General features: G+C 41.7%; 1 protein-coding gene across 3 annotated transcripts in view; it reads left to right on the plus strand.

Moving 5' to 3' along the window:
- The window catches only part of TAX1BP1 (Tax1 binding protein 1), a 150303-nt gene that overhangs the window by 16372 nt on the left and 115272 nt on the right, over positions 1–18659 (plus strand). For all 3 annotated transcript variants that reach the window (XM_068236056.1, XM_068236057.1, XM_068236058.1), the window contains exon 2: positions 7428–7611. In XM_068236056.1, the coding sequence (XP_068092157.1) occupies positions 7435–7611 (177 nt within the window). In that variant the 5' untranslated portion in view covers positions 7428–7434. The remainder of the gene's footprint in view (positions 1–7427; positions 7612–18659) is intronic.

An 18659-nucleotide genomic window follows, 5' to 3' on the forward strand; every position in this document is an offset into this window, starting at 1 on the left:
ATAAGGCATCATAGGTAAGGGGTCATATTGGGTTTCTGAGCAAACAGCAAATGAGGATTATGCCTCCAACATCTTGTATTGCACACCGATAACTACAGAAAAATTATTCACTTCCTTAGCAGTAATCACGAGTACAGCTCAAGGTGTAAAAAAACATGCCAGGATTGGTAACCCCGAGCTGAACTTGTGGTAGCCACCGGAGGTCTATGCAGAGCAATGGGTGCAGCGGGCGTTTATCACTCACCTCCCGGGGGATCCCGACGTCGGCCGCCATACTTATTCCTTTCCTTTGAGGCTCTGCTTCCCCCTGGTGAGGTCGCCGTCTGTCGTCATGACAACAGCCGGCAATCTCACTACAGAGTTACAGCGCCACCCGGAGGACGGAGGGAAAACTGCAGCGCTGGATCCCTGGAAGGTGAGTGAGGTTTGAACTGCTACAGATCTCCCTAGCAGCACAATTTTTTTCCAGGTTTTTCAGGTCTGAAAGGGTGCAAAAAAAATGTACTGCTTTTAGACCCTAAAATCCAGAAAGAATCATACTGCCAAGGGGGTCAAAGGGAACCTTAACTTAGAGGAATATGGATGTTTCCTTTTAAACAATACCAGTTGCTTGTCAGTCCTGCTGATCTCTTTGGCTGCAGTAATGGCTGAATCACACACCTGAAACAAGCATACAGCTAATCCAGTCTGACTTCAGTCAGAGCACCTGATCTGTATGCTTGTTGAGGGGCTGTGTCTGAAAGTACTAAATACACAGAATCAGCAGGAGAGTCAGGCAACTGGTATTATTTTAAAAGGAAAAATCCATATCCTTCTCAGTTTAGGTTTCCTTTAATGGATGCCTAGTTCCCATTGCTTTAATTCGAAGCATATTAAATTTGTTTGTGTTGTTGACTTGTTCACACAAAAATGCTAAAATTTCCCTGGTGGTGTAAAAATGACAGACAGGTACAGTGTGAGTGCAAAATTATATCACATATGGGATAATGTGAACATTTGCAAGCCTAATTGGTTAGCATGAGAAAAAAACATTGATAAACCTTCAATAAAATATGAAATTGTGCTTTTGTGTATCATGTATCAATGCGCACAATTTAAAGAAGTGTTCCCCCTGCCTAGTTTAATCATCACCACTACTTTATAGATTTTCATTTTGCATTTGCTTGCATTTATTTTTATGGTGTCACGAAGTTGTGGTGTTTTTTTTTCTTTTTTTGATCTAGCGCTATACTCTTCTATAATTCTGAACTGTGCACAATGGATAAGTATTGTTGTCTGTACCTAGTATTAGTAGAACAGTGGACAGAAAATGAAATTGTGCTCGTAGCAGAATGACTGAGGTAGGAATTACCAGACCTTTTGGAGCAAGATAAGAAAAAGAAAGCTTATCTGTATGACCCTGCCTGCCAGAGCATCAACACTACATAGAAATGTATGCTGAGCACTTAAAATGGAATGCTATATTTTCCCCCCATGAACAATGCTTTCAGTTTCATCGATTTCCGTTGGTAAAAAATTCCCTCACAGACAGTGAATGAAACCCCCTGTGACACAGGCAGCAAAAACAAAATATATGACAAAATGGGAAGGGTTAAAATCTCTGTCAGCATGTCATTGCTGTTTGTGTCCTTATACCGATCAGCATGGTGGTGTAGTGCATAGCACTCTGGCTTTTGCAGTGCTGGCTCCTGGGTTCGAATACCAGCCAGGGCACTCTATCTGCAAGGAGTTTGTATGTTTTCCACGTGTCTCTGTGGGTTTCCGCTGGGCACTCCAGTTTCCTTCCATCTCCCCAAATCATACATTAATTGGCTTCACTCAGACTCCAATAGACCTGTTGATATATGATATGGATTAGATTGTGAGCCTTTCTGAGGGACAGTTAGTAACATGACTATGAACTCTGTAAAGTGCTTTGGAAGTTGTCCGAGTTATATAGATAATAATTCTAGCCATTCATTTAATACGGTCAAATAAATAAACCTATGCAGAACTCAATACTATGCAGGTATCTGAAATGCTCTCTCCTTTAATTTTAAAATCCATTACAGTATCCTCCACAGAAATTTTTCCCAGCTGGGTGGCTTGAAATAGTAGTCGGGTGGCATGAAAAAGTAGCCCAGTGGGGCGAGATAATAGAATGCAGGACCGGTGCTTCTGTGAGCAACTGTGCTTATAGCATAGCAGGAGGTGAGCAGATGACAGCCGGTTGCTCACCAAAACTAGCCAGGTGAAGCACCCGGGTAAAAGAGCCTGGGGAGAACACTGCATTATATTTGTGTCTAGGCTAGATACAGACAGTAATAAACTGGCAGAATTTTGACTTCTGAATCTACTTCCTCTCCTCCGCCTCCTCCCTTACACTGTTAATATTTAATCTAAAGCCGGATATAATTGATGAGGCATTATGAGGTACAGTACAGGACACAAAGTGCACCTTTGGGGAAATAAAATAAAACCTGCTAACTTCCCTAATGAAGAGAAGTTATAATGCCTCAGCTAATTGTGTAAATAATAGAAGTTATTGGAGCCCCATTTGATATGGGTTCTGGCATGTAGCTCCCAGGGCTGTGGAGTCGGTACAAAAATCTTCCGACTCCAACTCCATCTCCAACTCCTCAGTTTATGATGAAACCACCGACTCTGACTCCAACTCCGGGTACCCAAAATGGCCCCGACGACTCCACTCTGATTTTATGAAATCGCCAACTTCGACTCCGGGTACCCACAATGTGCAGCGTAATCATGCAGAATGTCATTTTTTTTTTTCTGCGTGTGAACAACATATTAGGTGTGAACTAGCCCATTGATTAACATGAGTTCTCTGTGCAGAAAACGTGCACGAAAACAGTCAAGTGTGTTCCCTGCCTAAATGCTTCAGATCCTGGTATGTAGGGAGTGCTTTGTGGGCATTGAAATGTGTGGTGGTCCAAAATGATCAAAATGATTGTGTACAAAGAACGATCTTGCTTGAAAAGGGGGCACAGAGTTATGTTATTGACTGGTGACGGGCCCCCCAAGACTTCAACCCCTCCCCCCAATTGAAGGTGCTCCTGCAGAGTAGTGGCAGTGGAGCACACTCGCCACCATTCACCTGTCCAGCCAGTGCGCTTTCTCAAAGTCTGTGCCAATCTGTCTTCACCTTTCTGATGCCTCTTCTCTGTGATGCCTTGGCTCATCATTACATACATGCTGCCAGGTCACAGAGAAGATAAAGGCGGAAGGACAGGTGAGTGGTGAGTGCACTCTGCTGCTTGCTTTCAGCATGGGCCCTGTGGTAGTACTATAGCTTGTGGGAGACCTGGGGAACAAAGGGATAGCAGCGGGCCAACAGATTTTTAATAGATTTCATGCTGAAATCTATTAAAATCTTTTTGCAGTGTGTGGCAGTAATAGATCCCTCTTTGATCAGGTTTCGATCAGAGAGGGTTCTGTCTTTTGGCTAACTCAGGTAGCCATCGAGTAATGCAGGACCATCTTCCCCGGATGACGTGTGCCCAGCGGGAGCAGACAGGGTATTGTCTTCTCCTATAGTCTGCTGTGGTCTGGAGCTGGCCTGGGGCAGATGCATTACCTATATTGGCTATATCCCCAGGATTATCACAGATGACACAGAAGTACAGCCCGCTTACGTGACTGATCCTATGGATCCCTTGCAGGCTGACAAGTGTGCACAGCTCCTATACATAAAATAGGAGCCGTTCACTGTCAGTTTTGCAATGAGGGGAGAGCGGACTAAAAATGTCCATTCTCAGCTCAAGTGGGAACACAGCCTTAGGAAAACCACAGGCTCTAGTTTTTAGGTATTTGCTACACAAAAAAACAATAGGGTCTAGTTATTAATTAGGTCTGTAGAATCAAGGACTCATACACACACTTGACTTAAGTTGGCTGGGGTGGCCGATAACAACCGACTCAGCGGATAACCGGGTGTGTATAGAGAGGCGCCTGATGAACGACCTGTGAAGCGTAAGTCATTCCTTTCTGCACGCCGCTCCCCTACCCGCCGCATGATGTCCCTCCACCCTTTCACACAGCAACAGTACGTGTTGTCAGCTACACCTCTAAATCGCGTCTGTGCAGCCTGTCCCAGTGATGGTGCCCAAGGGGATCGGAAGGGGTCCTAACAGGCAACACCTTAGAGATTTGTTTACTGCAACAGCAAAGGGACACCTTTGTAAAACATGATAGAGGTGCAGGTGGACTACCAAATAGAAAGCTTTGAGTAATATTTTATCGGTTACCAACATGGGTTAAAAACATGTTTAAGCTATAAACCAAATACAATGTGTATATATTAATATGGAATGCCGAATTTTAGTGTCTCCAGTGCAGTTGCCAACATGTTGTATTTTAGAGCCAGCTCTGCTGATAACAGTTACAGGTTAGGTGGGAGCTGTCATTTATAAGGAACCCTGGGCTTTTCCTATTTGTGTACTAAACACAGTAGTTAAATGAAAATGTTGTTTTTTGAACACATTTCTGAGGCTGAATTAATCGCCTGTCAGCTGCTGTGGTGGGGTTCTTGCTAGCGTTTTGCATGGGCAGTCACATCTAAGCCTAACCCTGCTCAGACATGAAAAGCCAAGTTCTTTTCCACCAGGTAACACCACTGCGCATTAACATGTGACACACGTTGTTGTTGCAAAGACTGCCATTAAGCTGCATAAAGTTGCAGTCGGAAGGTGCTTATTGCCAATAGTGATGGTCCTGTTAAGGAGAAATCATGGAGAAGCATGTGATTTGTTTGATCAGCTGATAGATTTGCAAATCTCTGATTTGTTGTGATTAAATCCTGTTTTAGCACAGGATCATGACTAGCAAATCAGAGACTTGCATGACTATCACCTGACCAAACTAATAACATGCTTCTCCATGAGTTTTCCTAGACATGACTATCAGTAGTGGCCAGAAGCTGGATGGCTGAACTGCCTGACAAGTGCACAGTTTATCTGTCTGTGGAAAAGGGGCCTAAAAGTTGGCCTAATTTTGGATTTTAAAATGTTGGTTTAACCCTCTTAGAGGTAACCCCGAGCTGAGCTCGGGGTAAGCCGCTGCAGAGGATATCTCATCCCCTGGTGGGGCGATTTGCCTTATTTAAAGTGCTGTACGTGCAGCTAGCACTCTGCTAGCCGCGCGTACAGCTTGATCGTCCGCACGCAGCGCCGGAAGAGGGCCCCCCCCGCCAGAGCCCTGCGCTGCCTGAACCAATGACTTCCAGGCAGCGCTAAGGGCTGGATCGGAGGCGTCTGACGTCATTCCGATCGTCGCCATGGCGACAGAAAAAGCCAAACAGGATCGCGTTATACACGCTTTCCCCTGTTTGCTATTGATGCTGGCAGCGATCGCACTAGAGGGACACATGCGCCCTCTAGTGTTGTTTCATGTAGCTACCACTCTGGTAGCTTTACATAAAACAAACAAAAGAAAATTTTTAAAAAAAATGTATTTCTGCCTATTTGGCAGAATTAATGAACCGCCAGGAGGGTTAAATCAGTTGCGTTTTCCATGTATGACCTTCCTGGTGGTTGGTTTCTCCCTTTTTTTATTCTTCCTAAGATTTTGGCCCATATTCCATTCACTTTTTTTTCTCCTGAGTTATCTCCTAAGTGAAGTTTTAAGTATTTTACAATTGATAAAGTACTATCAAAATTATTTTGAGTATTTTTTTTGCTTGCTGGTGGTTGAAAAGACATTTTATTGACAAGTTTGAAAATATCACCCAGGAGAAAACACAGGAGAAAAAAATGAATTGCACATGGGCCTGTGTACTTAGGTGTACCTGTTGTGGCATGGTATTCTGGTATATGGTATAAGTTTTGTGCCGACAATATTGATTTTTTTTTTTTTTTGGGTGAACTGTGTGTCTGTTTTAACAATATGCATAAAGGTGCGTACACACGCCTGATTCCTGCAAACGACGGGTTGTAAGACCTGCCCGCGGGGCGGCCGTTCTGCCGACCGTTTGCCAGTGTGTACAGTCTGTCGGCAGGCTGATGAGGCTGGTTTTGACCCATCCGTCGCGCGGATCAGTCAAAACCAGCCTTATCAGCCTGCCAACAAACTGTAAACACTGTCCAACTGTCGGCAGAATAGCCACCCCGTGGGCGGGTCTGACGACCTGTCGTTTGCAGGAATCAGGCGTGTGTACCCGCCTTTAAAGGGATACTGTAGGGGGGTCGGGGGAAAATGAGCTGAACTTACCCGGGGCTTCTAATGGTCCCCTGCAGACATCCTGTGTTGGCGCAGCCACTCACCGATGCTCCGGCCCCGCCTCCAGTTCACTTCTGGAATTTCTGACTTTAAAGTCAGAAAACCACTGCGCCTGCGTTGCCATGTCCTCACTCCCGCTGATGTCACCAGGAGTGTACTGTGCAGACACAGACCATACTGGGCCTGCGCTGTGCGCTCTTGATGACATCAGCGGGATCGAGGACACGGCAACGCAGGCGCAGTGGTTTTCAGACTTTAAAGTCTGAAATTCCAGAAGTGAACCGGAGGCGGGGCCGGAGCATCGGTGAGTGGCTGCGCCAACACAGGATGTCTGCGGGGGACCGTTAGAAACCCCAGGTAAGTTCAACTCATTTTCCCCTGACCCCCCTACAGTATCCCTTTAAAGGGACACTTTTGATTGAGGTTTTTTTTTTTTTTTTTTTTCAATTGAGATAGGAAATGTTTGGGAAGTGCTGCTAAGTATTGGTGTATATATATATATATATATATATATATATATATATATATATATGTATGTATGTATGTATGTATGTATGTATGTATGTATGTATGTATGTATGTATGTATGTATGTATGTATGTATGTATGTGTATATATATATATATATATATATATATATATATATATATATATATATATATATATATATATATATATATATATATATATATATATATATATATATATATATATATATATATATATATCTCTATATATCTGAATCCCTATCTCTCTGTTTACTGTTATCTAATCCATTTCACAGTTTTCTGACGGTGGTCTGCTAGGAGGGGGGATTCCTTTCACAATGCATCATTAGCTCTGTGTGCAGAGAGCTCAGGCAGAGACGGGCAAAGTTTTTTCTCTCACAGAGAGCAGTGGAAATGTATCTTATATGCAACATAAGTGTGTGTGTGTGTGTGTGTGTGTGTGTGTGTGTGTGTGTGTGAGCCTGTCGGGTAATCTGCTTCAATATTACACTGTTCTTAGCATGTCAGACTGCAGAGATTCATACAGATTCATACCTCTGCAAATGAGACATTCCAAACGTAACTAAAATCTACACACAATAAATTAAAGCTTTTGCCTCTGATATTTAACTTGAAAAGTAGGAAAATGTTTACACAGCTACTTAGACATTATTTGTATTTTGTCATTTTAGAACGCATGGTTTGATAGAGTTCCTTTAATTGCAGGTTAGAAATGTCCGCCTTGCAAGATCTTCCATCTCCAAACAGCACTCTGCAGACATCCAACTTTGCACATGTGATCTTTCAAAATGTGGCTAAGAGCTACCTTCCGAGTGCTCCTCTGGAATGCCACTACACCCTGACCCAGAATATCCATCCAAACCCCAAAGACTGGGTTGGCATCTTTAAGGTAAGGCTGGACCTAATATTTTGTTAGAATGAATTTGTAAACTATTTTGTGTCTTTAATCTATAATGTGGTGATGAATAGTTAAATATTTGTTATAAATAAGGGTATACAGAGAATATACTCAGGAAAGCGATATCAGGATTCTCAACTGTCAGCTGAGCAGGACCTGACACGCCTGCACTAGGGATGCTTAGATGGAAACAATTCTAATGTGATGGAGGTTGTGTGCTATTTTTTTTATCCAGCTTGAAAATAGACCAATCAAATCCCACATTCGTTCGTTTTTCAAGCTGCATACATTTTCCATAGAAATTAGCATAAAAAATTGCATCACCTCAGGAATTCTTTCCATCTTATCGTCCATCCCTAATCTGCACCACTGATTAAAATCTAATTCTTAATTCCAAGTATGATATACAGCAAAAAGGGTCTTTATCTGCCATTACTCCTAACGTAAATCCTCAGTTCATGTAGTTTTTTTTTTTTTTTTTTTTTTTAGTATTCATTTAATAGAACATTATTTTAGATTATGTATATACTTTTGTAAAAATCTTGTAGTTTTTGCACAGTTCAGACTAAAAATAAAAAATACCTGTAATAATTTATCAATTCTCATTACCAGAGTGACCTACCACTTCTTTGTCACTCCCAGTCAGTCTGTGACACGCCCCCTCCTGTGTTTACAGTATCTTTGGATAGGCAACTGGGAAGGCATGTTCCTTCTTATCATTAGCCAGCCATCCCTCCTTCCTGACTTACTGCTTATCCTGGATGCCAGTCTCTAGGCTAACGGGTGGGGAATAGTTAGCAGGCACATAGAGGTGGTGTATACTGTATAAACTGTGTTTATATATGCCCAAGGTTGTATAGATTAAGTTATGTTTCAACTTAAAGCAGACCTGCGAGGTTTGCAATGCTGCGTTATTGATACTTAATTACCTCAGTCGGGGGAAGCCTCTGAATTATAAAGAGGCTTTCCCCGTCTCCTAGGTCAAGCTGCTCCAGTGCTGGGATCCCCAAAGAGTGGCATCCCTGCGCAGTAGCACCATCCTGCTTGGGCTCCAGCAGAAAAAGCGAAGTACGTAGTACTGCACAGTCGGCTTTGCGCAGTAGCACGGGCCCGGCTTTTTCCCAAGAAAGGTCAGTGGTTCCCTGCTCTGCATGTGAGCTGTCGAGCTCTATTTCAGGGGTCCCAGCGCTGCGGAGGACAACAGGTAAAGCCTCTTTAGGAACCCGAGGCTTTCCCCTCCTGAGGTTAGTACTCTGTAGGGCATATGTGTCAAACTCCAGGCCTGGAGGGCCAGATCCATGCCAGTGTTTAAGATGGACAGAGGAAGACAGGAATATGTTCTACCTGATGGACCACACCTTTCCTGATTCAGACCCATCAATTAATTTGAGCTGCATCAAAAATGTGTGAGGATCTCGGCCCTTGTAGGACCGGTTTGACGTACCTGCTGTAGGGACAAGGCTTTCTCCTTCAGGTACACTTTAGAGTACCCAGACACTGTTTTAAACTGGTAAGGACTGTTATATCCTGCAGAAAATAGTTGCAAATGCCTCGCAATTTCTTAGATTTTACAAAGTATTAAAAAGTTATTTTATTTTTTTTTTTTGCAACAATTCTTTTTTAACGTATCTAAAGCTAAGAAAAAACAAATTTTAGGATAGAATTCAGCCGTTTGTAAAACATGTACACAGTATTGGTTAAAGGATATCCTCAAAGTTTCATCGGATCGGGAATCAAATAGGAATAACATTGAACAGTCTTTTTCTAAATCTATAATGTGCTTACTTTACAGTTGCAGAAAGCGCTTTTTTATTTTTTGTTTATTTTTGTTTTTCTACAATTCTTCAAAGCAGATTACATTGAAAGTAATAATATGTAACGAGCTGCTTTCTATTATTTGCCATATCCTGGTATTCTTCTTCTAAGCGTTATCATTAAATTCCATTTAAATTTTGCAAGCTTCTTTTAACAGGAATGTCATGGTTTTTTTTTCTTTCCTGCAGTAATTTCTTTTTACTGTTGCTTTTCTAACTTTGTTGTTTTTCTTTTCTATCCACCTCTTTCATTTCAGTCTGTAAACTGGTTTTAATGCACCACTTCCAATCCTTAGATTTTATTCTCGGTTAAATCTTATGAGTACAAAGGATGGTTTACATTGAGGCTTGTCTCAGGAATATTGTTAGTCTATGAAGGCAGTAACTAAAATAACCCTAAACCAACAAGAATGCAGCGGTACTTGTGTTATTTTTTTACGATGGCAATGTAACAGCATTGGAAATGTCTACAGCATACACATTGTTCCTGGTGCAGTGTAGGATATCTTGTAATTTTTTGTTGTTTGTAATACATTTACCATATTAAACATTAAGAGGTTTGGAGAGCCATAGCCGCAGTTCTCTGCACAGGATTTCCCATGCCAGAGCAGCGACTTAGTTTGTGATTCTTTCTTCACTGGTACTGATGGAGTTATTTAGCAGCGGCTGCCAAAGAAAGGAGGTATGTGTTCGTTTAGCTGGGAGATGGCCCAAGGGGAACAATAAATTACAGGAAGAAAGGCTACTGTTAGCTTTTACTGTAAGGCAAATGAGTTGCATGGCTGGAAATATCATGTAATTAGTACTACACAGCTCCCCATGTCTTTTTTGTACTCAATATTAATTAAGCGGGTTCAGGCCTGGAATAAATCAAACCCAGGTCTGCAGGCCCTCAGTTCTGTACCTATAGATTTTTCTTACAAATAATTCTGAAGTTTCTTAATGATTATTTAACTAAACTTATCCTATATGATCTTTCTCAGCAGAAAAGTATGCCATACCAGATAACTACATAACTACTCTGGTAACCCAGCATAGCCATTTCACAATCGTACTCAGTGAAGCTTCAGTAAAGCTGAACAATATTATAGTTTGTTAGTGGGGAAAGCGGTTAGGATATCTATTTTTGGATCCTTACAGCTTGTGTCCCCACCTGGAAAACGTGTGGTCAGATCTGTCTGTTAGCCATTAGAATCTAGCAATGCGGTACTTGCACATCAGAAATCAGAAAAAAAAACTCAGAGCATTTTAGCACAGCTACATGTCAATTTTAAACATGGATAACCAGTGGGTCCATATTTTAGAACCTTTTTTTTTTTTTTTTTTTTTTTTTTTTTAAATAATTTTTATTGATGCACGCAAAAATAATTTAACAGACATATTAAGAATTGAAGAGATGATCCACGTGCATACAAGTCTCTTTACAGATATATATCTAGAGTAACTATAGACATATAGATTAGCAGAGCAACCCTTGTTATTGATTCTTTGTCATTTCAGAAATAATACCAATGAGCAACGGTCACATGCATAAAAGGCAGAATCCATCAAGGTTCTTATTCCACCCCAAACCCACATCACAATTCCTTAGTTTCCCCAAAAATATAAAAAAATGCTCAACAAAGTCATTGACAATGAGTTAAATCCCTTATGAATAGACAATCAAGGGTTCTCTTGCTGACTGAAAAGAAATAAATGAAGGAAAAGAAAAGAAAAACAAAACCTAGAAAAAGAACACAACAAACAACCTTCTGCACATCCCACCCTAACTAGCAAGGATCCCCCCCCAACCCAGCCCAATTTATCATACTCAGATCTCCAATCTTCCCAAAGTGCCCACACCTTTACCCATCAAATACCAGGTTGTATTCTCAAAGGCCCCATCAAGTGAAGAATCTGGCCATCCGTAAAGGTTTTTTCTACATAGGTATGCCATGTTTTAAAAAATTTGGCATTTTTAGCCTTAGTTTCTTTTTTCTTTTTCTAGGTTTAGCTGCTCCATTTGCATTATCTGATTCACTAGATCAAATGTCAAAGATTTTGGAGGGGGATCTGGCCGTATCCAGTGCGTCATTATTGTTTTCTGAGTAGCAAGGAGAAATAAATGTTCAAATTTTGTAATAGGAGGGGCATCTTGTTTGTCTTGGAGATCTGGAGAATGGAATATACAAAACAAAAGATCTAAGTCTCGTTTATAGCCAGTAACCCTGTTAATTTCCCTTAATGAATTCTCCCATACTGATTTTATCTCACTACAGTCCCACGGGTGATGATTTAAATCCGGAAGATCACTTTTGCACTTGGGGCATAACAATGTTTTCCCACTTACATCTCCATCACCTTTAATCGGAATATAGGCCCTATGTATAGTTTTAAAAAAAATTCTCTCCAGATTTCACTCTGAATAGCTTTCCTGACTGCCATCCAACTATTTTGAGTCACTTCATCAAATTTTTCCATAGGGATTGACAATTTCTCAGCCCATTTCCTCATATGGATTGTATGTTTTCTAAAAATCTTGGCTGACTCCCTAATAATCGCATAGATCCATGATAAGGAGCGCTGTTCTTGGGGAGGTTGTTTAATAGGTCCTCAAATATGTTATTAGAGGATAATCTCCCTTCTCTGCCTATAATATGAGTGACATACAACTTTACTTGGTTATAAAAAAAAAAAGTGATATGTATCTGGCCATTTAAACCTATCTTTCACCTAATTGAAAGAAAGAAGTGTTTGTGTGAGTCGAATTGAGAAAATCTTGTTAATGCTTTAAACCTTGGTCCGCCCATTTACTGTACACCCCGTGAAGAAGGCCTGGGCAAAAACCTGGATTAGCCAGAAAAGGCATTCTAGGAGAAAGATGACCCAGTAATTCCAGTTTTTTCCTTACTTCCCTCCAGCAAATGACTATCTCTTATCAGCATATTTTGCTTGATATAAAATGGTAAATCTCTTTCTCTAGTGTGTAAAACCCCCAGGAAAGAAAAGGGTGCTATATGTTTTTCATCTAGTGTAGTATTAGTTACATAAGAGGTGCTACCAAGCCAATCTCTAATATGCCTGAAAATAGCAGCCAAATTGTATAGACGAATATCAGGGAAGTTGAGACCCAAATGCGTCAGGGGATGTTTTAATTTGGCCAGGGCAATGCACGGCTTTTTGGAACTCCATAGGAATTGAATACATGCGGTCTCTACACTTTTAATATCAATATGTTTTATTAAGAGGGGTAAGGTTTGTATTGGGTGTAATAATCGTGCAAAGCTCATCATTTTGAACAAATGAATTCTTCCTACCAATGAGATTGGCAAAGATGTCCAATCAAGCAATTCTTTAAATATATGAGCAATAACTGGAGAGAAATTCAAATTATAGAGTTGGCTGACCTCTCTTGGAATCTTGCTCCCCAAGTAGGTTATGAAAGAAGGGGCTATTCTAATAGGACAACCAGACCCCATTTGCTTGGCTCCCTTTTGATCCAAAAACAAAAGTTCACTCTTATGGTAATTAATAACCAGGCCTGAGACTTTATCAAACTCATTAATATGTTGGATGACCACTGGTAAGTCTCTAATTGGATTAGCCATATATACGAAAGGAAATCATCTGCAAACAAAGAAGATCGAAGGACCTGGGTCCCAAACCGCAGTCCCTCAATTATATCTGATAGGGCACAGAAACAGGGGTTCCAAGACTAAATTGAATAATAATGGTGATAAAGGGCACCCCTGCCTCGTGCCCCTTCCCAAAGAAAAGGAGGAAACCAGGCCCCCCGGAATAGAGATTCGAGCTACAGGATGAGAATACACAAGTTGAATATAGGTCATAACATTTCCGGAGAACCCATAGGCCTGAAGGACCGAGAACAACCAGGGCCATTCAATGCTATCGAAGGCCTTCTCAGCGTCTAGCGCCAAGAAGGCCTCCGTTCCAGTACCTTTCCCCCGCAGTCTATAATATTCAAGTCAGAAAATACACAAGCGCTCACAGTAGATGAATTAACAGTTAGCAAAAGGAAAGGACAGACTAAACCAAACACTGTATCACAGCGGGGCGCTTCCTGCTATTTGTGTAGAAATAGAAAGCAAAAAAGTCAGTGATAAAGGATAGCGCTCTGTAGTAAAGTCTATATTGTTGATACACGAAGAAACATCAATGGTATAGGTGGAGCATGGGACACACACTCCCCCCTATGTGGATAGACTCACCAAATGGTGCGGCCTAGAGGGCCCGACAACGCCTCAGGGGTATTGGCCACCCCTCAGCCACACTGGCAACAGCTGCTGGGCACTTGAGAACCACTCCCGATAGTAGGCCTTCAACTGTCAGTAGTCACGCCACATAAATTATCCTCCAGAGAAAGAAGAGAACACGCCTCACATAGCGTAAAAATATCGGGGTCAGCACCCACGTTTATTAAAAAATGATCAAAGGGTCAGTAAAAACAATAAGAGGGTAGCGGATGCGGCTAAAGTGTATGGAGCATAAAGCTAAGGCCCATTAGTTAGTATAATAGCGCTCAATCGCGCTGCCTACAACCAAACACCGCCGCTCAGTCCTCGGATACCGTGCGTCACCGCGTCCGGTGACGTCACACGTTGCGCCGCTCCGTAGCTCCGCCCTACGCGTTTCGTTGCTATGCAACTCATCAGGGGCTACGGAGCGCCGGTAGTCGGCGTCTTAAATAACAGTCAGTGCTGCAATGAACGCTGCGTTACAAGCAATTACTAGCCATATGTCCATACACAGTGTCACACCACCAGGTAACATATGTCATAATCAGCACATAACTTTGGACAATATACGATAAATGAAGTACAAAGATAGTAAAAATTAATAAGAATTAAAACCAAGAAGAAAATACCTTAGTATTAAACAATGATGCAATTACAGCAGTGTGTAAGGAAATTCACATGCACTGCAATGCATAAGTCTCCACTAGATGTCTCTGTTTATCCCCTTATGTTAAATACACATTCAATCAAGGGTATATCCCAACAGATACCTCAGGCAAGGATTAAAAACTGCAAGGACAGTAAACATTTTGTCGTATCCAAGTATATCGCACAAAAAGATTAAAAACCAGTGTGATCAATAAGCATGTCCACAGCAAATTCAGATACACTAAAATCAATCCCCAGAGTTCAGCTATTATTGATAAAACAGTTAAGGTCAATATCTATGTTCAAACCAGCTGGCTGCAATGTACCTGTCTTATGGATCCACTGTGTTTCAAGTTGAGAAACAGCACGTGTCTTATTGCAGCCCCTCCAGTTCGTCCTGACCTTCTGAACCCCACACACCCTGAGACCTCGTATACAGGAGCCATGATGGTCAGAGAAGTGCCTGGGGACACTATGGTTCTGATGACTTTTGTTAATTTTATAAATATGTTCACCCCATCTTTTGTGGAGGGCCCTTGTGGTCCTACCAAGGTACTGCAGGCCACATTCACATGTCAGCAAATATACTGCATAGGTAGTTTTACACGTAATAAAATCCCTTATTTTAAAGGTGGTACCATAATTAGTTGAAACTATCTCAGTGGTTCTATATGTGAGCCCCTCATTACAAGCCCTACAATCCCTGCATGGATAAAAACCTGCCTTCTGCCAAGGGTTAGTAGGTACCCTGGGCGGGTCAACACAACTGGGCGCTAGGTAATCCTTGAGGTTCCTAGCCCGTCTATATATGAAGGTAGGGCGCGTGATTGATTTTAGTGTATCTGAATTTGCTGTGGACATGCTTATTGATCACACTGGTTTTTAATCTTTTTGTGCGATATACTTGGATACGACAAAATGTTTACTGTCCTTGCAGTTTTTAATCCTTGCCTGAGGTATCTGTTGGGATATACCCTTGATTGAATGTGTATTTAACATAAGGGGATAAACAGAGACATCTAGTGGAGACTTATGCATTGCAGTGCATGTGAATTTCCTTACACACTGCTGTAATTGCATCATTGTTTAATACTAAGGTATTTTCTTCTTGGTTTTAATTCTTATTAATTTTTACTATCTTTGTACTTCATTTATCGTATATTGTCCAAAGTTATGTGCTGATTATGACATATGTTACCTGGTGGTGTGACACTGTGTATGGACATATGGCTAGTAATTGCTTGTAACGCAGCGTTCATTGCAGCACTGACTGTTATTTAAGACGCCGACTACCGGCGCTCCGTAGCCCCTGATGAGTTGCATAGCAACGAAACGCGTAGGGCGGAGCTACGGAGCGGCGCAACGTGTGACGTCACCGGACGCGGTGACGCACGGTATCCGAGGACTGAGCGGCGGTGTTTGGTTGTAGGCAGCGCGATTGAGCGCTATTATACTAACTAATGGGCCTTAGCTTTATGCTCCATACACTTTAGCCGCATCCGCTACCCTCTTATTGTTTTTACTGACCCTTTGATCATTTTTTAATAAACGTGGGTGCTGACCCCGATATTTTTACGCTATGTGAGGCGTGTTCTCTTCTTTCTCTGGAGGATAATTTATGTGGCGTGACTACTGACAGTTGAAGGCCTACTATCGGGAGTGGTTCTCAAGTGCCCAGCAGCTGTTGCCAGTGTGGCTGAGGGGTGGCCAATACCCCTGAGGCGTTGTCGGGCCCTCTAGGCCGCACCATTTGGTGAGTCTATCCACATAGGGGGGAGTGTGTGTCCCATGCTCCACCTATACCATTGATGTTTCTTCGTGTATCAACAATATAGACTTTACTACAGAGCGCTATCCTTTATCACTGACTATAATATTCAAGTGCAGCCAGTGTTTTCCTGACATTAGTAACTGCACTTCGTTGTTTAACAAATCCCACCTGGTTTTCTAAAATAAGATCCGGGAGAACATAAGCCAATCTGTCAGCCATGATTTTAGACATTAATTTAAAGTCTAGATTTAACAGAGAAATGGGTCTAAAGGATGAAGGATCAAGGAGGTCCTTCCCAGATTTGGGGATCAATTTTATTTGTGCGTCATTTGCCGTGCGGATAAATGTTTTGTCTTTCAATATGCGATTGTACAGGGCTGCCAATGTGTATTTTCCCAAGTAATGAAACGGTTTGTGGCTCGGTCCCCTTTTTCTGAATTTGAACCCCAATGACTAACTGTACCAGGTTTGAGGCTTGTGCCATTAACAGTGCAAGAATGGCAGCAATTTTAATATCCCCCTTGAAAATCAACAGGTGATTTTGATTGGCTTTTTTAGGCTCCACCCACTTTTCTGAATATTAATCCCAGTCACCCAGTAACCAACTGTGCAAAGTTTGAGAACCCTGCAATCAACAGTGAAGAAGGGCTGCAGTTTACAATTTCCCTGAAAAATCTGTTTTTGACTACACCCACTTTTTGTATCCTTGACACACAGTCACTACTCAATGACCAAGTTTGTGAGCTTTTGGGTTCCTGGGATAAAAATTGTGTGAATGGAAGCAGTTTATCCAAAAAAAGCAAATCTGTTTGGCTGTTTGTGGCTCCACCCCTTTAGTGAATTTGAACCCCAGTCACTCGATGACCGACTGTAGCAGGTTTGAGGCCTCTGCCATTTACAGTGTAAGAATGACAGCAGTTTCAATATTCCCCTTGAAAATCAATAGGTGAATTTTGATTGGCTCTTTTAGGCTCCACCTACTTTTCCGAATATTAATCCTAGTCCCCCAGTGACCAACTGTGTCAAGTTTGAGAACCCTGCCATTAACAGTGTAAGAATATCTGCAATGTATATATTCCCATGTAAAAAGTTAGTTGTTTTTGGCTCTGCCCATTATTTCTAACCTTGACATACAGTCACTCAATGACCAAGTTTATGAGCTGTGGGGTCTTTGGCATCAATAAGTTGCATTTTACCATTGAAATTAAACAAATCTGATTGGCTGTTTTTGGCCCACTCCCTTTTCAGACTTTAAACCTTAGTCTCCCAGTGACTGGCTGTACCAGATTTGAGGCCTCTGCCATTAAGAGTGTATGAATGGCAGCAATGTAAATATTCCCCTTGAAAATCAAAAGGTGAATTTTGATTGGCTGCTGTAGGCTCCAACCACTTTACTGAATATTAGTCCCAGTCACCCAGTGGCCAACTGTGTCAAGTTTGAGAACCCTGCCAATAACCGAATGGCTGAAATCAATCTAAAAAATCTGATTGGCTGTTTTTGGCTCCACCCACTTTAGTGAATTTGGACCCCAGTCACCCAATAACTGACTGTATCAGGTTTGAGACCTCTGCCATTAACAGTGTAAGAATGGTAGCAATGTAAATGTTCCCCCTTGAAAATCAACAGGTGAATTTGGATTGGCTGTTTTTAGGCTCCACCCACATTTCTGAATATTAATCCCAGTCACTCAGTGGCCAATTGTATCAGGTTTGGAAACCCTGCCATGTAAAAAGTTAAGTTGTTGGCGCTGCACACTTTTTCTAACCTTGACATACAGTCACTCTATCAAGTTTATCAGCTTTGGGGTCCTTGGTATCAATACTTTGTATATTCCCATCGAAAAATAAACACATCTGATTGGCTGCTTGTGGCTCCGCCCCTTTCTGATTTTGAACCCTAATCACCCAGTGACCAACTGTACCAGGTTTGAGAACCCTGCCATTAACGGTGTAAGAATGGCTACAGTTTATATTTCCCTAGTCAAATTTGATTTTGGCTCCGCCTAATTTTTGTAACCTGGACACAGTCACTCAATGATCAAGTTTGTGAGCTTTAAGGTTCCTGGCATCAAAATGTGTGAATGAAAGCAGTTTATCCACCAAGGAAATCTGATTGGCTGTTTGTGGCCCTGCCCCTTTAGTGAATTTGGACCCCAGTCACCCAAAGACAGACTGTAGCAAGTTTGAAGCCTCTGCCATTAATCGTGTACGAATGGCAGCAGTTTAAATATTCCCCTTGAAAATCAATAGGTGAATTTTGATTAACTGTTGTAGGCTCCACCCACTTTCTTGAATCTTAATCGCATTCACCCAGTGACCAAGTGTGGCAAGTTTGAGAACCCTGCGATGAACAGTCTAAGAATGGCTGCAGTTTACATTTTCCCATTTAAAATGAATGGCTGAAATTTGATTGGCTGTTTTATGCTCCACCCTCTTTTCCTGGATTTGTAACCTCGGTCACCAAGTGACCAACTGTGCCAAGTGTGGGTACTCTGGCCTGATTACTATGAGAATGGCAACCTTTTACATTTTTTTCCATTGACTTGAATGGGTGAAATCTGATTGGCTGTT

Source organism: Hyperolius riggenbachi, chromosome 5 (assembly GCF_040937935.1).
Source record: "Hyperolius riggenbachi isolate aHypRig1 chromosome 5, aHypRig1.pri, whole genome shotgun sequence".
Lineage (NCBI taxonomy): Eukaryota > Metazoa > Chordata > Amphibia > Anura > Hyperoliidae > Hyperolius > Hyperolius riggenbachi.